The sequence below is a fragment of the Carassius gibelio genome, chromosome A10, assembly GCF_023724105.1.
Source record: "Carassius gibelio isolate Cgi1373 ecotype wild population from Czech Republic chromosome A10, carGib1.2-hapl.c, whole genome shotgun sequence".
Lineage (NCBI taxonomy): Eukaryota > Metazoa > Chordata > Actinopteri > Cypriniformes > Cyprinidae > Carassius > Carassius gibelio.
This window is the reverse complement of record NC_068380.1, coordinates 4,299,272-4,326,024: the sequence shown is the minus strand read 5'-3', so window position 1 is coordinate 4,326,024 and position 26,753 is coordinate 4,299,272. Positions and strand designations below refer to the sequence as shown.

The 26,753-nt window shown below is 33.6% G+C and overlaps 1 protein-coding gene across 1 annotated transcript; it reads right to left on the bottom strand.

Annotated features, from left to right (window-relative positions):
* Positions 1-701: 701 nt before the first annotated feature.
* LOC128020883 (uncharacterized) lies at positions 702-25,027 on the bottom strand. Its single transcript, XM_052607652.1, has 4 exons — positions 24,895-25,027; positions 6,047-6,126; positions 4,945-5,002; positions 702-1,205 (listed from the first exon to the last, which is right to left on the bottom strand). The coding sequence occupies exons 1-4, from the start codon at positions 25,007-25,009 to the stop codon at positions 1,057-1,059; spliced, it is 402 nt and encodes a 133-aa protein (XP_052463612.1). The 5' UTR covers positions 25,010-25,027; the 3' UTR covers positions 702-1,056.
* Between the last annotated feature and the right edge of the window lie 1,726 nt (positions 25,028-26,753).

Genomic DNA, 26,753 nt, shown 5'->3' with positions numbered 1-26,753 from the left:
TGCACCTGAGCTGCCTTCTGGGATATGACCTCATTCTGACCACATTATACAGCAGCACCAAATACAAGACGATCCCATCATGCATCAGTCTGAGCTCAGTGGAAAAACCTAACTATAATAGCAAAGCAAATTCTATTGAATAATCAAATCAATTATTTAGAAAATTCTTATTTTAAATTATTAAACCATTGCATTTCACCATATCATATTATACATACATATATATTTATATTAATATTTTAGATAATATATTATATTTAATATATTATAAAAAGTTGTATTTTGCATTTTTTTTATTTGCCATATATATATATATATATATATATATATATATATATATATATATATATATATATATATATATATATATATATATATTTAATGTGTAATATTTTAATGTGTAATATATATGGCAAATAAAAAAAATGCCAAATACAACTTTTTACCAACCTATTTTAAAACCTTTTAAACATGCTTAAATATATACTTAAAAGTTTGTCAGATACACTGACAGTAAGTTCAAAACACTGTTTTATTAGTAGAAATTATAAAATAAGAATGAAAGTTAAAGTATAACATTAAAACAAAATTACTTTACAAAATTAAATCACAAAATCATAAATAATAAAAAAATATTTAATTAAAAAGAAGTTTGTTTTAAAAATATACAAATATAATTGAGTGCAATTCATATATGTGTGTGTGTGTGTGTGTTTATTATTTTGAATATAAAAACATATTTGTAAAAAAATTTATATGTGACCCTGGAGCTGGGGTATATTTGTAGCAATAGCCAAAAATACATTGTATGGGCCAAAATTATAATACAATTATAATTATAATTTGATTAGTAATATGCATTGCTCAGAACTTCATTTGAACAATTTAAAGATGATTTTCTCAATATTTAGATTTTTTTTGCTCCCTCAGATTCCAGATTTTCAAATAATTGTATCTCAGACAAATATTATTCTCCTCACAAACCACACATTAAAAACAGATGATGTATAAATCTCAATTTCGAAAAGTTGACCCTTAAGACCTTATTTTTCCTCCTCAGACGTCTGCAGCAGGGAACAGCTCTGGTGTCTGTCTTACTGGATGGCCTCTTGTTGTTTTGCTGTCGTCGGTTTTGTCCAGAGCGATGTTTTTGAGGATGAAGGAGGACAGCGTCCCATCGTGGGCCGCCACACGAGCACCTCGACCTGCTGGAGACAGAAGAAGAGATCAGAAACACTCACAGAGCATTCACACGGGCCTCACTCGCTCTCACACACATCCTCCTCAATGCTGGGAAGTGTATTTATGTTGTGATTAAACAACCCTGTTTCTGCGATAACTTAAAGCACTGCAGACTGGAGACGGCCAGCGCTGATCCCATGCCAGGACTTTAATGTAATCTAGTGCAGCGTTTACTCAACGTTCTCAAGTCTTTGATGGCACGGAGACTTGAACAGTTACATTTCTTAGCAAATGTGTTTAACATTGAGAAGATATGATCTCTCCACCTCAGGATGGATTATATTATTATATGAGCTATTTTATTTTATTGACTGTGAAGTAAATTGGTATTTAGGATGTGCCAATACAGTTTAAAACTTGATTTGTACTTTTCTATAAATAACCATTAAGGAGTTAATTAAATAAACAATAGATGATTGATTAATTTATTTGTTAACAATATATTAATTCATATAACTGTGAAACATTTTACATACATAATTATATTTAAATATTTATTAATTATATACAAATAATACAATTATACAAAATATGGATGGATGGATGGATGGATGGGTGGGTGGGTGGATTGATGGATGGATGGATGGATGGGCGGGTGGATGGATGGATGGATGGATGGATGGATGGATGGGCGGGTGGGCGGATGGATGGATGGGCAGGTGGATGGATGGATGGATGGATAGTTAGGTGGGTGGATGGATGGATGGATGGATGGATGGATGCGCAGGTGGGTGGATGGATGGATCCATAGTTAGGTGGATGGATGGATGGATGGACAGGTGGGTGGGTGGATGCATGGATGGATGGAGGGATTGATGGATGTTAAGGTGGGTGGATGGATGGATGGATGGATGGACAGGTGGTTGGATGGATGGTTGGATGGATGGATGGATGGACAGGTGGGTGGATGGATGGATGGATGGATGGAGGGATTGATGGATGTAAGGTGGGTGGATGGATGGGCAGGCAGGTGGATGATGAATAGATAGATAGATAGATAGATAGATAGATAGATAGATAGATAGATAGATAGATAGATAGATAGATAGATAGATAGATAGATGGATGGATGGATGGATGGATGGATGGGCGGGTGGATGGATGGATGGATGGATGGATGGATGGATGGATGGATGGATGGATGGATGGATGGATGGATGGATGGGCGGGTGGATGGATGGGTGGGTGGATTGATGGATGGATGGGCGGATGGATGGATGGATGGATGGATGCGCAGGTGGGTGGATGGATGGATCCATAGTTAGGTGGATGGATGGATGGATGGACAGGTTGGGTGGGTGGATGCATGGATGGATGGAGGGATTGATGGATGTTAAGGTGGGTGGATGGATGGATGGATGGATGGACAGGTGGTTGGATGGATGGTTGGATGGATGGATGGATGGACAGGTGGGTGGATGGATGGATGGATGGAGGGATTGATGGATGTAAGGTGGGTGGATGGATGGGCAGGTGGATAGATCGATGGGCAGGCAGGTGGATGATGAATAGATAGATAGATAGATAGATAGATAGATAGATAGATAGATAGATAGATAGATAGATAGATAGATAGATGGATGGATGGATGGATGGATGGGCGGGTGGATGGATGGATGGATGGATGGATGGATGGATGGATGGATGGATGGATGGGCGGGTGGATGGATGGGTGGGTGGATGGATGGATGGATGGACGGGCGGGTGGATGGATGGATGGATAGTTAGGTGGGTGGATGGATGGATGGATGCGCAGGTGGGTGGATGATGAATAGATAGATAGATAGATAGATAGATAGATAGATAGATAGATAGATAGATAGATAGATAGATAGATAGATAGATAGATAGATAGATAGATAGATAGATAGATAGATAGATAGATAGATGGATGGATGGATGGATGGATGGGCGGGTGGATGGATGGATGGATGGATGGATGGATGGATGGATGGATGGATGGATGGGCGGGTGGATTGATGGATGGATGGGCGGATGGATGGATGGATGGATGGATGGATGGACGGGCGGGTGGATGGATGGATGGATAGTTAGGTGGGTGGATGGATGGATGGAGAGTTAGGTGGGTGGATGGATGGATGGATGGATGCGCAGGTGGGTGGATGGATGGATCCATAGTTAGGTAGATGGATGGATGGATGGACAGGTGGGTGGATTGATGGGCGGGCAGGTAGATGATGAATAGATAGATAGATAGATAGATAGATAGATAGATAGATAGATAGATAGATAGATAGATAGATAGATAGATAGATAGATAGATAGATAGATCAGGCTGTGGGATCTGAGTCAGTCCCAAACACACCACAATCACATGAAGCACACAAACTCAGAGTACTACGCTCTTCACCCGCAGCACAGCAACGTCTCTGTATTTACTTCTGATTAGAGTGCCCACATTTCACAGTCGCCCAACACAACCACAATAAAGTGCGTTTGTGATGCTCGTGTGTGTGGGTGTGTGTGTGTGTGTTTGACTCCGGGGTCACGGGGAAAGAGCGAGTGATTTTCCATTCAGGAGTTGAGCTGGTTCCTCTCACGCTACATTAAGCAAAAAGGTTAGCGGTGACACATGTCTGTTTCTTTTTTCCCCTCAGTGGTCCATCATCCTGTTTCACGTCACCTCTGCACTAATGCATCGTGGCCCTCGGGTGAGACGCAGCGCGGGGCGATCCGATGGAAAGCACTCACTCCATGCAAACACACACACACACACACACTCATGACACGTGCTGGTTTAATGGGTGTGTGACGGGGTGAATGTTGGATGGCAGGTCACAGAGCAGGACGGGGAAATATTATCATCCATCTGTGGACATACAGCAGCTTCCAAACATCTGACAGAAATAGAAGAAATTAAGCATTTATTTATTTATTTGTGAATTTATCTAACAGTGAAATGACTTCTGCTTTACTCACAGCAGTAATAATAAAAATAATACATTTTTAAATAATAAATTATTTACATAAAAATTATATATTGATTTAATATTAATATATATATATATTTTTTTTTTACAATAGTTATACAATATATTCAATTTTACTTTATATAAATTACATGACATAAATTCTATATTAATTTCATCTTAATATATTATAATATTACTACAAATAATATGTAAAATAATTATAATTAATATTATAATATATTACTTTGATTGCAATAATTACATCTGACCATTGGTACAAAAAGTTACATAAAAAGTGACACTTATTTACTTAAGAATATTGTTGAAAAAGTATATTATGCTCATCAAGGCTGCATTCATTTGATAAAAAAATATTTTTAAATATTATTATAATTTAAAACAGCAGTTTTTTATGTGAATCTCTGTTAAAGTGTAATTTATTTCTGTGATGCTCCGCTGTATTTTCAGCATCATTCCTCCAGTCTTCAGTGTCACGTGATCTTCAGAAATCAGAATAATATGATGATTTACTGCTCGAGAAACATTTCTGATTATTATCAGTGTTGAACACATTTGAGCATTTTATTTTACAGGATTCACAGATGAACAGAAAGTTCAAAAGAACAGCATTTATTTGAGAAAGATATTTTTTGGAACATTATAAATGTCTTTACTGTCACTTTTGTGAGTGTTGGCATATTTGATTATAAATGCAAATGCATTTGAGCACATTTTAATATAATGTCCTCTCCAGGAGCGGGTCACTCACAGGTGATGATGTGTTTTTCCTCTTCCTCTTGCTCTTGACCACACACAACATCACACCTCTGAAGAACAAACAACACACAAAACAGGACACAAGCATTAGAAATAAGACCAAATATGCTTTCAGATAAGCTACAACTACTACAAATCAAGATATGAACTGCAATGATATTTCGTATTTAATTAAATCCCTCAACAATTGTGTTTTTTTTTTTATTTAAGGACCTGAATTCTCAAAGTCTTAGAAACCCTGAAAATATGAAGGTTGTTTAAAAGTGTTTTCTAGAAATAAAACATCATGACAATCTTAATAATAATAATAATCATCATCATCATAGTAATAATAATGAAAATTATTCATGATCATGAACTGGAAAGCTGAACTGTAGAACTGAATTATTATTATGAATTACGTAATTATATTAGCACTCCTAGTTTTATTTTTAATTTTAAAAAAACATGTATTAAATTAAATTAAATTAAATTAAATTAAATTAAATTAAATTAAATTTTATTTTTTGTTTTCTTCAGAAACAGGGAAAATTATTTTTCAAAATTATTTTTAGATTTATCAGGTAAAAACTGCTATTTACAAGTAAAAAAAAAACAATAAAAAAAAACAATCATGGACTAATGGAAAGCTGAATTAATTAACTTAATTATTATTATTTCAACATATTATCACTCCTAGTTTAAAAAGAAATGCATGAAAATGCCTCAAAACTAATAAAATCATAATAATATTGTTCGAATTATATCTACTTTATAGAATTATCAGTGATAACCTGGATAAATGAGGGAAGTTAAAAAAAAAAGTGATTTCTAAACCTGGAAAGCTCATAGAAATTACTAAACATCTTTAGAAGGTATGAATATAAATCCATTTTCTAGTTATGACCAGCTCTCAAACACTTGATTGTGCGCTTGACAACAGGACGTGACTTTGTGCATTGATTCTGCTCTCGGTCGACACTAATGGAGTCATGAACGAGTCATTTCAGTCAGTCGGTTCAATCTGATTAAACCCGTCCGGATCGTTACTGAACAAACACGGGCGGAAAAACAGGGAAGAGAGTGAAGCTGGATTGAGATGGACTGCAAAGCACCTCTGACTCTTGACCACACCGTTCTCCATCCCAACCATGATCTGATTCAACATGGGATGCCAAAGACAGCGGACCACGCTCTGAAACAACAGAAGAGGAGAGGAAACAGAGTGAGAACTCATTATTTGAACAGGAAGTGAACATAAACCCATGGCTGTGCTCGGATGACGTCTGATATCTCTCTCTCTCTGTCCGGCTCATCTCCAGTTGACTATATTTGGCAGTCCACGATCCCAAAGACTCACTTTGACAAATGGGCCACTGCCAGGGCTGTGTGTGCATGTGTTTGTGTGAGAGAAGAGACGAAGGAACAGTCTCCTGAATGCCAGCAGAGGAACGTCTGCATGCAGTGCATCTCTATACTAAGACAGTTCATAGAGACCATGTGCAAACAAGGAAAAAAACGCACCTTTAAAGACATAAAAACACCAGAAAAGTCCATTACATTCTTACAAACTTGTGACTGCTAAAAGTTTAACCCAAACGAGCAAATAAATAGAGCAGATTAATAGATTATAAAATAATTTAGAACAGTAGTAGTAGCAGTATTATATATAAAATATAAAATTCAACTTAAAATATATATTTGCATAGTGAAAAATAATTATTATTGGCATAAGTTCTATGTAAGACATTATATAAAATATACAAATATAAATAAATAATATAAAATCGATAATTAAAATAAAAGTGATAATATGTTTATTTGCAGTAACAAAATATTAATAATATTTAATTAAAAAAGTTACATATTTTATTATAAAATAAAATAATACATAAATATAGGTTTGAATTAATTGAGAGTACGTGAATAATGAAGCTTTAAAGGAAAAGACTAAAGGTAATCACTGTCATGCAAACATGCAATGAAAAGAGAAAATATAAGAAAAAAATTATATAATTATAAAAAAATAAAAAATAAATAAATAAATATAGGTTTGGAAAAAAATGATGTGAAAATGTAAGGATGTCATGACTCTCATAAAAATAAATAAACAAATAATTAAAATAAAAAACAAAATAAAGTTTTGTATCAAAATGAGAGGAAAATATTTCACCACTGTCATGCAAACATGATGTATTAAAATTTATAAAAAATACCACAAAAAAATTAAAATAAAACAAACATCACTGACATGCACATATGCTGCATTGAATATAATAACCACAAAAAAAAAACAACAACAACATTTAAACAAAATTAAATAATAATAAGTATATCCAGCAGGTACCGGAGCCCAAATGCATTTTAAAAACGATCTCTTGTGATGAGTTAACAGCACAAGAGGAGTATAATAAATCATACTACGTTCAAGAAACTCTTTCTAAACAGATCTTGTGGTGTATGCAGTGATGCGATCAGGACAGACCTGTGGAGGCATTTGGGTGAAATCTGCTTAGCCTCCAGCTGTTCAGCACCGGCTCGTTTCTGAATCCACAGCCGGACTGCGTTAAGCCTCCCTGACCTAGAATCCGGCTTTAGACCCTCCCTCCTCCGGACCATAGCAGGGGTTTCGCCGGCCTTTATTGACTTAACGGGATGTATGGGGTTAATCTGTCTCCATGGGCATGTGGTCCAGTAATTGATTATTTAGAAAAGATCTGGAAGATTTGGCCATGGATCTGAAATGTGCTTTCAGTTGAGCTTTTTTTGGCTGAATACAAACGTAATCTCCTTTAGTCCCTCCATTACCTTGCAGATACTGTATCATGGGGTTTAGATTGCACACATCTGTATATCTGACCTCTCCATTACATGAAATCGTGCCCAACATGGCACTCAGAAGACACAATGATGCTTTCAAATTACACAACAAAATAAATAATTAATAATAATAATAATATGAAAGACTGTACTTCCATGAGATACAGTACAAAGGAAGCATATAAAGGGAAAACAAAAGTAGTTCCAGAATCGACCCATGGGGAACACCACATACTACAGATGCCGTTTCGAGGAAAACATTTCCTATATTCACAGCACATGTCCTATCCTTAGAAAGAAATTTAAATAAACACTATATCACTTTAATCTGAGCAGTATTCTATATTTATGTATATAAATATGTATATATATATATATATATATATATATAAATATATATATATATATATATATATATATATATATATATATATATGTTTTTGGACATTAAGCCACATCCAAAATGTCACTGGAAAATAAAACTGAAAATCATCAGCGTAATAGTTGTAAGAAATACTGTACATCCAGAAGATATAATTTAAAGGAAGGATGTATAGGGAAAACAACAGTGGTCCCAGAATCGAACCCTGGGGAACACCACGTACTACATGGGGCAAAAAGTTTCCTATAATCACAGCAAATGTCCTATTCTTTAGAGAAGAGGCAAACCACTCCAAGATACCTTAAAAGACAGTTTAATAAACACTACATCACTTCAATTCAAGCAGCACTTGATCTGTTTTAGTTTTTGGACATCAAGACACATTCCAAATGTCCAGTGCAGAGGGAGCAGCAGACGTCCTGGAGGACGCACATATCTCACCTGGTTTTTGCACCTTGTGAAAAAGTCAGCAAAGCTGAGAGCCACCCCTGGAGTATTTACTCTTTCCAGCCTGGAGATGTGCCTATGTCCCAGCACAGAGTTCGACCCCACCATGGGGTTATGGCCCATGTTTACACTTGAATGATTGGTAGCTCTTCCTGTCACAGGACGGCCTGGTGCAGCACTTCATGAAGACCGCACTTAAATTCTTCAGCCGTCTTGCGCTGGATAAACATTGTAAATAGCTCCTCTGTCAGGTTAGCTATAAATAACTTAGTCTTCCGGATGGGCCAAAGGTATTTTGAGCAAACAAGAGCCGTCCACCGCAGCTAATATGATTCTACTGATGCCGGACACAAATGATAGGGCTTTTTTGGCAGAGAGTGTTTTTATAAGTAGCAGAAGCGAATGGAAAATGTTTGCATCTCACAATTATGTTCTTCAGATTAATGCCACTGCTGCTGCTCTATGGTTTCTGTGCTGCATGTGTTCTGTGTGTTGGATGTAAACATCTGCTTTATGCCATCCTGTCAGGTTTAAGACATGAAGTGACCTGGGATGGACAGCATTAGCCTTTACGTGCTGGGACTGAATGAAACACACTCAACAGCAGAGATCACAGACGGCCACAGGAGCTTTGAGCCGTCACTCAGATGTGCCTCAGAAAGAGCTCCCAGAGACACTTAACTCACTTCAGATCAATCCAGCTCTCAAGAGCGCCAGGACGCTTGTGGAGGTCACGCGTGTGTCATTCCAGCAAATGGATGAAGGAAGACAATCTTCCATTTGCTTCCGAAGGGAGGAACATGTAGAAAGCTTTGCTTCCTGTCTGCAGTTGCACTATTAATCCGACACAACCGCATTTACTAAGCTATTTAAGACTGCAGTCTTCCTGGACAGAGTTTACATTACTAGAGAAAATCATATTATTGTGTCATCTCAGTTCTTGATACTGTAAAATAAACATAACTGTCGCTTCCACCACATGTACAATTAATCTGACAATCAAAAAAAAAAAAAAAAAAAATATATATATATATATATATATATATATATATATATATATATATATATATATATATATTTATATATAGCAGATAAATTATCAGATAAACTAGTAATTATACAATATTCATTTAAAATAATAATATTTATATTATAATTAAAATAAAGCATAATACATTGATGTACAATAATAAAATAACAATAATTGTATATAAAATTAATAAAACAATAATAATAAATTATATGTCTAAATATAATCTCCAGGCCCGTTAATGTTAACTGGTTTCCATTATTATTGTTTCATTAATTGTATTATTGTTCTCATTTGAAAATACCCTGAAACTGAGAAAAAATTAAAAAAAATTCATAAATTTTCATAAAATAATTAGCTCTTATAGTTATTTGCATAGGTATTATAAAATTAATATTCAATTACTATTGTAGTTTGATATTATTATTATTATTATTGCTTCGTCATTAAGTCGTATTTATTGTTCACTAATAACAATAAATAATTTATATTACAATTAATATGCTGCATGCAAATAAATAAAAATGCAGTTTTTTTCACATAAGGTATGAAAAATTGAATATTTAATTATTATTGTTACTATTATCACTTAATTAATAATTTTTTATTATTATTATTATTATAAATAATTTATTTTAAATTAAGCATGTCACACCACAGAATGCATATACACACACACACACACACACACACACACGACATTGAGATTGTTCAGCTACAAACTGATCATGTTGTCCAATGTGTTAATTAATTTTCTTATCATAATTTTCAGAAGTGTTAAGAGTGTAAAAGTTTTAATCTACATGAGAAGCAGCAGCCAGAGGTTCCTTAAGTTGCACATGTCTCATGTCTTCACATTTACATTTACATTTAATCATTTAATCATTTAGCAGACGCTTTTATCCAAAGACTTCAGAGAGTCATCTCCTGAAAACAAACCGAATCAAAGGCCTGGTGTCAGACGAAGCTGCTGAAGACGAGCGAGCCGCTGAATCAGTGTCATTGTCTGTCTGTGTGAATCAGAGAACATCATGCGTGACGTGACGCTCGGGGATCTCCACACGCGTGCTGACTAACGCTCTTCAAAGTCTGACACACACTCGGGTCACTTCCACACAACACACAAGACCTGCTTTATCTGGACACAAGTCTGCTTTGTGCTGGCGTCCAGCGTACTCACACATATTCAGTATACTTTAGCATTTAAAACCCACAAATTCAGCTGTCAAGGGCAATGCAGAATAGCAGTGGGCGGTATGAATAAAATCATATATTATGGTCTGAATAATTTTATATCAAACTAACAGTACACTTCACCATATTTTGCTGGGAAATTAAAAATCATATATAAAGGGTAAAACATACTTATGCTTATCTTTTAATTTTGCAATTTAAAAAAAAGGTATATATTATATATGTTTTTAATTTAGGAATTTAAAAAAAGTTTTATTTAGTTTAAATTTTATTTTATTTTGTATTCACTATTAGATACTATTTGTATTTTATTAATTTACTTTATGAAAAAGGCATCTATCTGTCTAACTTTATGTTTTAAAAAATCTGTCTATATTTATAATATATAAAATGTATTAAAATTAGAATTGTGTGCATGTATATATATATATTAAAAAATATAAATGTATTTAAAATATATATATATATATATATATATATATATATATATATATATATATATATATATATATATATATATATATATATATATATATATGTGGGTATTTATTTCATATATAAAATATAAAATAATAAAAAAGTTTTTCATTTTTATTTTACTTATTCACTATAATTTACTATTTATATTTTATTTGTTTATTACATGTCATTTTTAATAAACATTATTTGTAAACATACTAACCTTCTATCTTATATCTACACACACACACACACACACACACACTCATAGACACTCACACACACACAGACAGACACACACACACACACACACACTCATAGACACACACACACACTCATAGACACTCATACACAGACACACACACACTCATAGACACACACACACTCACACTCTTAGACACTCACACACACAGACACAGACAGACACACACACACACACACTCATAGACACACACACACTCATAGACACTCATACACAGACACACACACACACACACTCATAGACACACACACACACTCACACTCATAGACACTCACACACACACACACACACACACACACACACACACACACACTCACACTCATACACAGACACACACACACACACACACACACACACACTCATAGACACACACACACACACACTCACACTCATAGACACACACACACACACACACACTCATAGACACACACACACACACACTCACACTCATAGACACACACACACACACACACACACTCACACTCATAGACACTCACACACACAGACACAGACAGACAGACAGACACACACACATAGACACACAAACACACACACACACACACACACTCATGGACACACACACACAGACACACACACACACACACACACACACACACACTCATAGACACTCACACACACACACACTCATGGACACACACACACACAGACACACACACACACACACACACACTCATAGACACACACACACACACACTCATAGACACACACACACACACACACACACAAACACACACACACAGTATATCAGGGCTTTGTGGTCAGTTAAATCTTAAAGTTGCCAAGAAGGCGATTAAAGCTGCTCTGAAGCTGTTCATGCGTGTAAGTACGTGTCAGATATGAGTCAGATGTGAGAGCGTGTCTCTGAACTGTCCTGAAGCAGCACTGAGTCACTCCTCCACTCTGAGAAACTACGATGTGTGTCAGATCCGCGTCACGTTCAGCAGCAGCAGACCTGAAACTACACAAACCTCACATTAAAGAGACGAGGAGGACCTTTCAACACGTCTGGATGAGCAGAAGGCATTAAAACTACCATGAAGAGCTTTCATAGCCACCGTCTGCGGCCCATACGCTTTCCATCTGCAAAACCAGAGAAAAACAACATCACGCTCCAGTCTGAAAACCGCTTCATTCTTGGAAACATCGCCCGGAGCAGGCCATACGGTATTCATCCTTCACCCCTGTTTCTCACATTCAACATCAACACAAGGACTGAGGACGAATATATAAGCCAGAACACTTTCAAAGCCAAACACAGACAAACCAGCGGGTCACTTTCACCAATTCTTGAGAAGCGAGACCCTCTTGTACCCTCCGGTCTGTTTAATTGCTGGACCACAGAGTCTTTACTCTCAACAGCTCACTACACAAGAGAGTGTGATGAGATCTGAGTGATTTCTCTGAGGTCTGGAGGATAAAGAGACACACTAATACATATCAATGCATTTGTTTCTGTGGTGGGTTGAGACTTTAAAAAATAAAATAAAATAAAATCAGATAAAATTAAATTAAATTAAATTAAATTAAAAAAAAAAATTAATTAAAAAAATTAAAATAGAAAGAAAATAAATGAAAATAAATTATTGAATAAATAAATCAAATAAACAGATAAAAATCATAAATGAAAAAAAATGTAAATAAATACATCGAAATTATAAATTGAATAAAAAATTTATAAACATTAAAAAGAAAAAAAAGCATAAATAAAAATAAATAAGCAAGCAAACAACTAAAACGAAATAGAAATATAATAAATAAAAATAAATGGAATTCTGATTACATAAAAAATATCATAATTATAAACAAACTTGAATAAATAAAAACATTAAATAGAAATAAAAATGTTATAAATGAAAAATAAAATGACACAAAAAGGTGAAATAATTTATGAATTAAAATTAAATTGAAAAAAAAAAGATTCATTATTAAAATCAATATAGTGCAATAAATAAATAAAATTAAAATTATATAAACTGGTGAAATAAAATTAAATGAAAGTATAAATAAACACATTAATAAAAAATATGTAAAAAAAAACAATAAACAAACACAAACTGGCTCTCAATGGGGGAAATCACAATGAATGTCTATATTTTTTTATTTAAATATAATTTGGTGTATTTGTTTTACATTTACCCCTATGAGCTATGAGTTACACTCTAGTGAGTGATATGAGTGATATAATTAGATTTAATTTTTATATTCTCTTAAGATAAAGAGTTAGTAATTTTGATGTGACATTTTATAAGTGTTTGTTTTGTTTTTTTATATATATGTTTATGTATATAATGCAGACCAGAAAATAAATATATACAATACTATAAGAAAATATATTTATATTTTGAAAAAAATAAAAAATAAAAAAATATATTTATACTTTACTAAATATAAATATGTTTAATATAGAGCAGAGCAAAAATAAATAAAATTTTAAATAAAATAAAAAAAGAATAAAAAACTAAATAAAAATAAAATAAATGGAACCAGGACAAACGTCCACCACCTTAATTAATAATGATTATTGTGTTTAAATAATTATGTGTTTAATTAGTGTTTATAGCAATGTGATCAAAAACTCATTTATTCCTTTATTTAACCCGAATAAAAACTCAATGAGATTAATATATATATGTATTTCTTCAACAAGTTTGTGCTAAATGAATGATTCCCAAATAATGTGGCTATTTTGCAGAAAAATATAATTAAATATATGAAAATGTATTATTTGTGAACTTTTTCCCGTGGAAATTTTTTTGGTTTTTGTAGCCAAAACTTCACGCTTTCGGTCTTCACAGAAAGTGACTTACAAAAACAAACCCACCGTGAGAAGTTTTCACTGGAGTCGTCACAACTCAATTAAAATAAATGAAGAGTGATGGAAACCGAAGCCAGTTTATGGATGGAGAGCCGAAAAGAGCAAAAACACGACCCGAGGACGGGAGGAAACGACACAAGGGGGCAAAAGCAACAGATGAACAGCCAAAAAGTGAGAGACGGAGGAGAAAACAAGGTAGAGATGCTTTCATAATTAAAAAACAAAATTATATTAGAGCAGGGGTTTTTAACCAGGGGGCCGGAGCCCACCACATTTTGCAGGTTAAGTGAAATTCTATTTAATTAAATTTAATTATTATATAAAATTATTATTCATTAAATAAAATGATGTCTTAAATAAATTTTTATGCATTAAAATAATCGAACTGAATTAATACGCTAATAAATGTAATGGAAAAAAATGTAAGTGCTTAATTTAATTACGGATTTTTTTTTACGTAAAATAATCTAACTGAATTAAATTTATTAAAATGTAAGCGAAACTATATATTTTTTAAATTACATTTTCATTTTTTTAATTTAATTACATTTTTTACTAAAGAAAAAAAAACAGGGGACCAGAGCCCCTAATTAATTTAATTAAATTATTATATTATTATTCATTAAATATAATTATGTATTAAAAACATTTTTATGCATTATAACAATCAAACTGAATTAAAATGCTTAAAATGTAATGCAAAAAAAATATTACATTACATTATTTTTTTCTCTCAACAATTTTAGTTTTTCCAAAAAAACAAAAAAAAGAAAGAAAAATGAAAAAGAGAAAAACAAAACTAATCCTGGTTGATTAATTTAATATATCGTTCAGTTTGTGTTTATAAAGTCAAAAAATGTAATAAATGTAATTTTTTTTGTCCCTAAAGGAACATACTGTTCTTCTGGAGCCACAAAATTAATTCATAAAATATATTAATAGGCCTAATTAAATGTATTAATGTATTAATAATAATAAATTGAATTAAAATGAGTCAAACATGTTGAGAATGGCAGCATTAAAGCCTCCGTGATCTAAGAGTTCATTAACACAAGGAAAACACAAATACACATACCATCAACCTAAAAATTCATAATTAAATCTATTCACATCAGATCAGAAAACTATATTAAACACCAACTATTAGGGATGCGAGCTCACATGAAATCAAACATCCGTCCCGACACCTTCTCGGGTTTCTGTTTATGATGGGACGAGTCCCGTCTCCCACCAGATCCACGCATGAGGGATCTCCTTCTGGAGGGACACACACCAAACCGCCTGATTATTGTTGACAAGTCGTATTCTGGGTCGTTCAGCTCGGGTTTCCGTCCTGCCGTGAGCCCTGATTACCGGCCAGAGCTTCCAGAGACGTCCATCATCCGTGGCCTGTCATCGCCAGCATCACACGCTGAGATTTCACCGGAGGACGGAGAACACGTCTAACTGAAGCCAAATGTGAGGGGAAGCTGAGTTCAAATCCACCTGCCGTCTTTACATTCACCCACATATAATCCAAACCAAACCATGTTTACAAGACACAAGTTAATACCACGAGAACTAGTCTGGGTCACTGGACTCAGATCTCCAGGAGATGATCAGAATGTGTCTGAATTAAACAAGTAGATATTTAATATTTTTATTTAACTTAATATTCTGCTTTCGTGGTATCAGCTTGTCTGGTGCCATAAGGTTAAGTTTAGTCATTTAGAATTCGTTTCTACATGCACTTATACAGATTTATTTAACATTTCATATTGTATAAATTAACGTGCTGTTATAAGTGTTGTTATTGTTACCTAAAACAAACAAAAAAACATTATTCTAAAATAAAATGTTCATTTAAAATATATAGAATTTGAACTGTTGCCTTGTTAACTAAATAAAGATAAGATTAAGTTGAAGTATTTGATTATTACATTTATTTATTTATTTATTTATTTGTTTGTTTTATTTTTTTATTTTTTTTACATTTAAAGCTGAACAGAAGTATTTAAATATTTAAAGAAACTAATAATATTTTTTTTTAAATAAGAAAAATACAAAACATTATTTACATTTATTTTTATTTGATTAAATTATGGTTTATTTATTTTTATTTTACTTAATTTTAATTTATTTCAAATGTATTATTTATGATTTTATTTTATCCGTTTATTTCATTTTATTTCACCTATTATGCCCCTTTTTTTTTTTTTTTTACAAGATACAATACAATTTTCATGTGTCCCCAGAATGTGTCTGTGAAGTTTCAGCTCACAATAATTAATTAATTAATTAATTCTTCTCCTTTACACTGCCATCATTAAAGAAGCAACAGAAGACGAGACAGCTTCTTACTCGTGCCTCTGTTCTGAACAGCATTGCTCTATTTAAAGCTTAGAAATCAGAAGTCGTTGCCAGTTCTCTGTCATAATGAAACAACGAGCTCTTTCAGACAATCTTGCAGAAGTGCTGAGCACAAGTGGAAAAAGGATTAACGGCAGGTTTCATATGTGATTATGAGAAATTATCTGACTAGGCTGCTAAGTGCAAATACTTTTCTGATCTGATCACTAAAAAATCTGCCTCTAAAAACAACCCTTTTTCCAGCATTGACCCTGTACTAAATCCTCCTGTTCAACTATTCCCTGAGCTTTCTGTTTCTCTTTGTGAAAGTTGAAACTTGTGCTCCTATGAGAAAACTGTGGATTCCTCAAACAAATTATGGATGCAGCTGGCCCGGGTCTGTTTTCAGTAATTAACTGGCTACCGTATCTTAAAAAAAAAAAATTACCTCAATCCTACGTCTATTTCCAACTTTCGGCCTTTTAAAATCTTCCTTTTATCACAAAGTTCATACTGGCTTAATTACAATCTTTCTTTTTTTATCAGGCTTTAAAGCTTTACATACTGTAGCACTGAATCTGCTCTTAAGAGTCTTAAAAAACATTTCTCACAACAGATTCAGAGAAACCCTTAGATCTTAGATCTCTTAAATTTGACTTAGTTGACCACAGGATTCTTCCGTCACGCTTGGAGTTATGTGTGGGACTTTGTGGTACTGCTTTACAGTCGTTTTCTCTTATTTGTTACCGTTCGATTGGGGCATTACCTTACCTATTATCTACTAACATTTATTTCGGTTGTGGTGTTCCTCAAGGATCCGTCCTTGGGCCTGTGCAGTTTTCCCTGTATTTGCACCCCATGGCCTCTATTTTTGAAAAACAAGGTGTCTCTTTTCATCTTTATGCTGATGATACCCAGCTCTATCTTCCCTTACAGTGCAGAAATAAATACTCTCTTCAGCCACTTTTAGATTTCCTAAACAAATTTCCTTCGCCCTTTCAGTAAAGTTAAGCCCTTTTAATCCAGGAGAAATCTTGAAACAGCTATCTATTCCAGCTTAATTATTGTAACTTGCTATACTATATATTTCTGTACTTTGCAACTGTTGCAACATCTAATATTACTTAATAACCTTGTCCTTTAATACCCTTTAGTATGTTATCTTGGGTTTCTTTTTGTATTCTGTTGATGGCTTATTGCTTATTTTGTTTCTCTGCATATTTCGTTTTTTATCCTTTTATTTTAGTCTTTGTAAAACACTTTGGTCATCCTCAGTTGTGTTCAAATGTGCTCTGTAAATAAACATTGATTGACTGATTGAATGGCCTTGTCATTGCTAGTGCAATATCATAACACATAAATTACGGTAAATTGCTGTAAAAATGAACAAATAACAAATGCTGGAAAAAAAATCACTGCTCATTGCATGTTGGTTTTATGTAATGCATTATATTAATGTAAAGTGTTAAAAACTTGCTTCTAAATGAATGCCAAAGCTTCATTTTGACATCATCTTCTCCATGAGACTCAAGCGAGGTCCAAACACGACGCTGAAACAGAAACGTCTCCCATTTTTCCCGCAGCGTCTGAGCTAAAACGTTCAAGTGTGAACAAACTCACCCAGATGTGCTATTGAAAATGAAACCCCGACGTCTCAGCAGCTGGAGGAAAACAATCAGCTCACGAGCGATGGATAATATAATATAATATATGTGCTTCCCTTCAGAGCGGCTTACATCAGCCTGCGCTTTAATCGCTTTTCTGAGATTGATTTCTCTGATTAAACTGTCTGAATGTCAATAAAGTGTTATTTATGCTATAAATCCCACATAAAATTAAAGTTTTTGCATCTAAAAAAATATATAAAGACAGTATATTTTAAATATTTGTTTAAATGGCATCTTTATGACTGAAGGTGAATATTACTGATACAAATACTATTTTTTATTTTATTCCTAATATTTAACCATCAACTAGCCATTCAACATTACGGTAAAATTGAGAGCTATTTATTTTAACATTTATTAGACTTTAACTTAAAACAAATATTCACATAAACACATTAAAATAAATGTCATATTTAGCAACCTGTGCCTTTCAGCAAGCAGGAAAAATACAATAAGTTATCAAACACTAAATAATTTCAAAGATATAAATAATTGTACATACTGTAATGCATTCAATCCTTTCAATCCTAACTGCATTGTAATCATATATATATATATATATATATATATATATATATATATATATATATATATATATATATATATATATATATATATATATATATAAATCATGTATTGTACTGTATATTACACACATTATTATATCACATACTATATTAAACAGCACATGAAACATTGAAACAATGCATTATTTGTTAAATAAAATATAAAAATAAGTTTCTTGTGCTGTATTATTTTGTTTTAATTAATTTAACACTTTAGAATTTGTAACCATAAAAATGTAAGTACTATAACATAATACAATATGCAAAAAGTAGTATAATACATAATTATATAATATATTAATAAATCGATGATACAATTATAAATGGAAAGATATAAGGCATTACAATATGTTGTATTTCCATAAAAATTGTAACCATGAATCGGTAGTATAATGGGTATAATACCATTTTTATAATATAACTGTTCATTTTTATTTATTTATAACTTAATATAATATTTTTAAGAAATGTTATGCACATATATTATAATATAAAAGAATATCATATATGAAAAGATGCATAACAATATGTCGATTATTATATGGCAATAAGAGCTGACGTTGCTAGAGATGGATCTGATCTGTTCTGAACATCACGCAGATGATAAGACACGACCTCACGGCTTTGAAGAACACAAGACACGAGTGCGACTGATGAGAGGTCACGACCCCGTAATCAATGACCAAACCCAGAGGATCAATCCGTCTGTCCGTCCCAATATCTCCACACGGGAGATCAAGGTCTGGCTGAAACTGTTCTAGACGTCAGACAGTCGTGCTGCTTTAACCGGCTTCCACAAGTTGGTTTGTGATTTTTTTGGTGAAGACAGGTCACTGATTGTGCACTGGATCCTGGAGGAATGGGCTGTTATTGTAAGCTGCTGGGGAATGCTGGGTAAATATTTAGTCTGACAGCAGAAGCAGTAATAAATCACAGGTTTTCGGGCTGTGGAGGAACACTAAGGGTACAAGACTCAAACATTATACTGTATGCTGAGATGCATTTCATGACTCTTTGTTTCAATACGCCTCCTTTGGGTAATTATATAATTTTCTTATTCCATTCGTCCATTAATTGACTTGAGGTACAAAATAAAGAAGGTTTGGACGATGCTTTTCTATAAACACTAGACTTGGATGTGTCAGTGAAGAACACGATAGCATAACAAAAATCACATTTAACCTCAAAATAAATATTACATTGGTATTATTATTATTTTGCAATTAGATATAGTTTGCATAAAGAAAAAACGAAATACAGCATAGAGTAAATGTATAAACTGTATGCATTAATATAATAATTTAAATAAGATATGAATATATTAAATAAATGCACAAATATATAAATAAATAAACAATTAAATAGATATTGTATGAAGAAAATTAAGATGCATATAATTTTTTGCATTAAAATATAGTTTGCATGAAGAAAAATAAATAGTGCATTGAGAAAATATATACATTGTATGCATTTATATAATAATTTAAATATAAAAATAAATAATACAGATAAATAAATATTACATATTTATGTAATGTTATATATGTTATATATATATATGACAACTAAAAGAAAATTAATACACTTATGATTAGTTATTTTCTGCATTAAAAATATAGTCTGCATGCATGAAGAAAAAATAAATATTGCATTTAGAAAATATGTAGAATAATTCTTTATAAATGTACATAATTTAAACATAAAAATCTATTTACTTTCATGAAGAAAATTAATTAAAAATGAACTAATAAATAAATATTATATATAAAAAAATAAAAAATAAATAGATAAAGTAAAAAATATTTGCATTCATTCATTCAAAAAAGAAAGGTCCTTATCTTAGATCCATAAAGAGTTTTTGACCTAGGGAATTGTTTTCATTAAATACTCTACAAGTTGAAATAAAGTATTTTATTTATAGCAATGAATGAGATCTTTTTTGTTTTATTACAGTATTGAAAATTCGGGGGTAAATTTGCTTAACTGTTCTAAAAATGCAAATGTCACAAACAAAAGGCTTCATCTTCTTTATGCAAAATACAATTCAATATTTCTTTCTTTTGATTTTGGGGTGAAATATTACCTGGACACGTTTCGTGAGAGCCACAAACCAAGACCTCACAAAACACAGAGTAAAGAGAATGCAATCAAGAAAAACATCTGAAACATCTGTTCAAATTATGTGAACACTATTGGTCAGTCAGATGGAGAGTCCCGCCCCAAACTCATATGATTGGCTGAGTCAGATGATTGACATGTGGAGCACCTCAAACAAACACATCAATGCTCTTCCGGAGGATTGACTCACAGTGACTCTGAACATGAACCTGACGCACCATTAACTACTTCATCATCAGCTACAAACCACCAAAAAACCCCAGTGAAGCCATTCAGTTCGAGTCTCGCTCCGCTGCTCCTGGAAGCACACGGACAGACGTGTGAGCTGCTATTCATCTGTACTGTACCTGTCCTGTCCCTCATTCACAGCCACTGAAGCCTGTCCAGCGCAGGGGCTGATGGGTAATTATGGCACGCCACATATGCTCTGTGTTAACTCCACATTCCTCCTGACAATAAAGCCTCGTCCCATCAAAACCTAACGCCACTAACAGCTCACGACAGGCCACTTCAACAGCGTCCCGAGCTTGTTCTTCTGGAGCTTGACTCACTTGTTGAGGAACTCAAACTTTCCACGGCTTTTGGGAATGAAGTTTGTGGAGAATGTGGCAGATCATACAGTGAAATACTGAGCCGAAGTCACAGCTGTGAATGACTGCTGAAATCTCTCTGTGATCCTGATAATAAACAGATCGATGTCAAACCAATGACTGCCATCCGCTGAGGGGCCAGAGCTATAGTGGGCCCAAAGAAATACGAGGCACATGATTTTCATCATATGTAAAAGGCCTAGACTTAAACTCAGCTGGAAATGAATGAGAGGAAGGTGGCTTCAGCTGCACTCGGGACATTTAGTAACGAAGAGTGAAATTAAGCTCTATATTCCGGTTAGAATTCATTCAAGGTTTACATGCTTTAAATAAAAAAGATATATAAATATAAATATATATATAAATTAATTGAAATAATATATTGCAATTTATTAGTAGAAATATAATACACAAAATTATTTACACATATACTTACATATTTTAATTAAATTAATAAATTTCTATTATTAATAATTCTGTTTCTAAATTATGTAGTCCTTTTCTATGCCATTAAAGTGAAATAAATTAACATAAATATATTATAAAAAGCTCTTTTCATTCACAACCATATATATATGGATTTATCAGCTGCTATATTACATATAATTGTATCTGTGTTTTAATATTTGTATGCAGCATTTTTGTGTTTTAGCCAGGACAGATGTGGAGGAGAGAAAAAAGATATGCAAACAGTTTCTCTTCTTATAGATATTTTGTCGTTAATTAAAAAATATGATTTTTGATTATTACTTCATATGTGTTTTTCTAGTTCTGGATTCCTGTGCTTCACCGGAATGAGCACGAGCATCTTTATAAAGCTCTGAAGCTCTAGTTTTCTCTCAGACCACACACTGACGTGACGTCCTGACCAAACAAACAGCAGACCAGACAGTCGGACACCCACGCTGTAAAACACCACACCGCCAGAGACCTCCGATGACCTCTGACCCTGCGTCCGGGATGGTCAGACGCTCGATCTGGCATGACACTGAACAGCAGTGCTTCATTGCCCCTCACAGCGTCTCCTCCGGGAGAAGATCAAGATGAATATGAATATATGAAATATTCTATATATAATAAAATAAAAAAAATAAAAAGTACAAATTGTTATTAAAAATGTAATTGATTTTATTTTTAGTCAAATAAAATCTAAAATTTTTAAATAAATTAATTTAATTTTTGAATAAAATAAAAGTAAACAGAATATAAAAAAATAGTACTAATCATCAGATAAACTAGTACAGATGTAAAAAATAAAAATTTTCCAAACTATGCAACGTTTTTCAGGTCCAAAAATTGTTAACTAGATAACTATAGTATTTACAGTATTTAATTCTTATTATATTCTAATAAAAATAAAATGTTAATACTGGAAAATAAAAAATGCTATTATTTTATTTAAATAAAATGCAGTACTGTATATGTGAAAGTACAGAAGTCTACAAGTTAAACTTAAACTAAAAACACATGCAAAACATCACAATACACACACACACACATATATATATATTTTTTCCCCTAATATAAAATGTTCCATCCTTTTTTTTTATAAAATACAATCAAGCAAATTTTTTAAATTAAATAAAATTGTGCACCCACAGTGCACTCCCTCACTCGAGTATTAATCACCAGCACACACCTCAGTCTTCACCATTGTGCGATCTCATAGCTGCACAGCGGAAATCTTCCTGTTACAAGTTACGAACCCGCTTTGAACTCCAGAACTGACTCAAATGATTCGCAAACACCCTCCGAACTCCCGAAATGACTAAAATGATTCGAATCCCCAAACTGACACAAATGATTCGTGATCCCCAAACTGACACAAATGATTCGTGATCCCCAAACTGACACAAATGATTCGCGATCCCCAAACTGACTCAAATGATTCGCGATCCCCAAACTGACTCAAATGATTCGCGATCCCCAAACTGACACAAATGATTCGCGATCCCCAAACTGACTCAAATGATTCGCGATCCCCAAACTGACTCAAATGATTCGCGATCCCCAAACTGACACAAATGATTCGCGATCCCGCTCCGAACTCCCGAAATGACTCAAATGATTCGCGATCCCCAAACTGACACAAATGATTCGCGATCCCCAAACTGACACAAATGATTCGCGATCCCGCTCCGAACTCCCAAAATGATTCAAATGATTCGCGATCCCCAAACTGACACAAATGATTCGCGATCCCCAAACTGACACAAATGATTCGCGATCCCGCTCCGAACTCCCAAAATGATTCAAATGATTCGCGATCCCCAAACTGACACAAATGATTCGTGATCCCCAAACTGACACGAATGATTCGCGATCCCGCTCCGAAATCCCAAACTGACTCAAATGATTCGCGATCCCCAAACTGACACAAATGATTCGCGATCCCCAAACTGACTCAAATGATTCGCGATCCCCAAACTGACACAAATGATTCGCGATCCCGCTCCGAACTCCCGAAATGACTCAAATGATTCGCGATCCCGCTCCGAACTCCCGAAAAGACTCAAATGATTCGCGATCCCCAAACTGACTCAAATGATTCGCGATCCCACTCAAAACTCACAAACGGACTCAAATGATTCACAATCCTCAAACTGACTTAAATGATTCGCGATCCCGCTCCGAACTCCCAAACTGACTCAAATGATTCGCGATCCCGTTCCGAACTCCCAAACTGACTCAAATGATTCGCGATCCCCAAACTGACTCAAATGATTCACGAACCCACTTTGAACTCACAAACTGACTAAAATGATTCATGCTCTGAACTCCTGAACTGCTCTGAACTCCTGAACTGACTCAAATGATTCACAATCCGAAGTTCCCATTCAAATCAAATGACACCGCCAGCGCTACTATTGTCTTAGTTCTCTAATTTCATAACATTTACTGAAATTAAGGTACAAAAAGTATGTTGTTAACAAATAAAATATCAATATTTCCATTCCGAACTGCTTTCCACGTAGAAACATCCACGAACATAACCAGGTGAGCAGATCAGTCTCCTACTATTTGATTGCTCTAGTCTTTATCCACTCATCATCATCATCATCCACCAATCAGAACACACGAGAACTCTTTGACCACAGCTGCTGTTATGTTACGTTATGACAACACACTCTTAGAAAAAAATGGGTTCATTGGAGTTCTATATAGAACCATAGGGCTCTTTCCTCAGCTCCAAAGAACCTTTTATGCTAAAAAGGTTCTATAATGACAGGAAAGAACTCTTTTGCATTGACTCCTCTAACTTACCTCTCTGCCTATACCTCTTTGTTAACACAAAACTGCTGGACTCCTGTGTGCCTCCAGCGATTACTCCCAAGTCCTCCTCTCCTACGTCTCTCCTGAGGTGTGTGCAACAACTCATCCATCCTGGTCACTGTCTGTAAACAGAAAACCAGTATCAATTCCAGCCATCGCTACCATAACCAATGCCTCTTACGGATATACTCACCTGCATTACTTCCTGCTTGAATATATACATGTTTTAATAAACTTTACTATCACTAACCTTCTGTTCCCGAGTCCGTGTGTTACAAAAATATGAATATTTTTGTTTTTTACTAATCATAAGATAAACATTTGTGAGACACAGATGTCAACACCTTCAACAAACTTCCAAACTAATGAACTTTCTTGCACAGACTGAAAGAGGAGGCAAAAAATCCCATCATCTTCCAAATGATAAAAACATTAACAGACGAGACGAGACGCTTGCATGGTTTTCCCAGAAAGTGTCTGGTGCGCTGTATTTCTCTGCTGTGCAAACATTCCTGCAGTAAATGATGCCAACCGCAATTAAAAGTGAAGAAAAGTGGCGAAAATGCAATTTAAGAGCCGCAGAGAGTCCAAGTTTATTCCAGAGGAAAAATTCATGGGATAATCAGCGAGGGTTTCGTGTGTTTTTCAGGTTCATACATTCATTAATTCACTCACTCATTCATTCATCAGACATCAGTTTATTATTCATTAATTCAGTCATTCATCAGATAGATAGATAGATAGATATAGATAATTAAATGATTAATAAATACACTGTTCTCATGTCTTGTTTTTTTATATTTATAAAAAGAAATACATTTTATCATAATTTTATAAATTTTATTTATAATTTATGAAAAATATATATTTCATATATTTTTTTCTCCTTTTATTTTCATAAAACATACAAGATATTACATATTTTACTTATATTTTATTAAAGTTCAATCAATTCTAAATTAATCAGATTCACTTAAATTACTTAATATTTTTTCAGGTACATGCAATGCATTTGAAAAAAAAAATGTCTTGTTTTATTTTTTTAGTCATGCAGGAAACATTTCATTTATGTCCCATCCGCTTAACCCTTCGTGAACTCAGTTTGTTGTGAGGTGTGTGAGGTCATGGGAACACAGTCTCTGTTAATGATAACTACAGTTCTGCTCTATGCTCCTTTGGTTCATGATGTCTTTTAAAGGCCTGCGGTGCTGATAGATGCATGCTCTTAAAAAGCATTTTACTCTCAAGGGACCCAATCAAAGCATTTTACCAGTCAATTGTTTGAGCACTAAGAAACCAGGGACACTAAAGAGGGTCTGACAGCAGGAGGGTGGTCAGATGAATGAGGTTCATCTTTATCTGTGCTGTTATCAATCCTCAAAGATGCACGATGACGGATTCCCCAGCTGCAAAACTGAACAGAAGAGATGCATTCATCTCAGATGGGACCTTGTTAAAGGAACTCTTCACCCCAGAAATAATGCGTGTAATCACGGCGTACAGCAGTGAGATGGATCGTATGCAGGAAAACACGCTTATCCACAGCAGGAAGCACTTTATTTTTCGAGACACATTGTGATGTTCAGAAACAGCTGGATGAAACGCAATGCAGCAGTTCTGTCTCAAGAGATATTTTAAAGTGCAACTTATTTTAACTTGTCAAAGCATGATTCAAGAGACTGGAACACATGAAAAGAATAATAATATTTTATATATATATATATATATATATATATATATATATATATATATATATATTTATATATGAAATTATTTAATAAATATTAAAAAGACAAAAAATTATTTTTAAAATAGCTACAAAATAAATGATTTCAAATTAAATTTTTTAA

Coding starts and splice junctions, on each gene's coding strand:
- LOC128020883 (XM_052607652.1), bottom strand. CDS start 25,009: ATGAGTTGTTGCACACACCTCAGGAGAGACGTAGGAGAGGAGGACTTG. Junction 6,127..24,894: donor AAAGAGGTATAGGCAGAGAG/GTAAGTTAGAGG, acceptor CTGTTGTTTCAG/AGCGTGGTCCGCTGTCTTTG. Junction 1,206..4,944: donor GGAAAAACACATCATCACCT/GTGAGTGACCCG, acceptor TGTCTCCAGCAG/GTCGAGGTGCTCGTGTGGCG.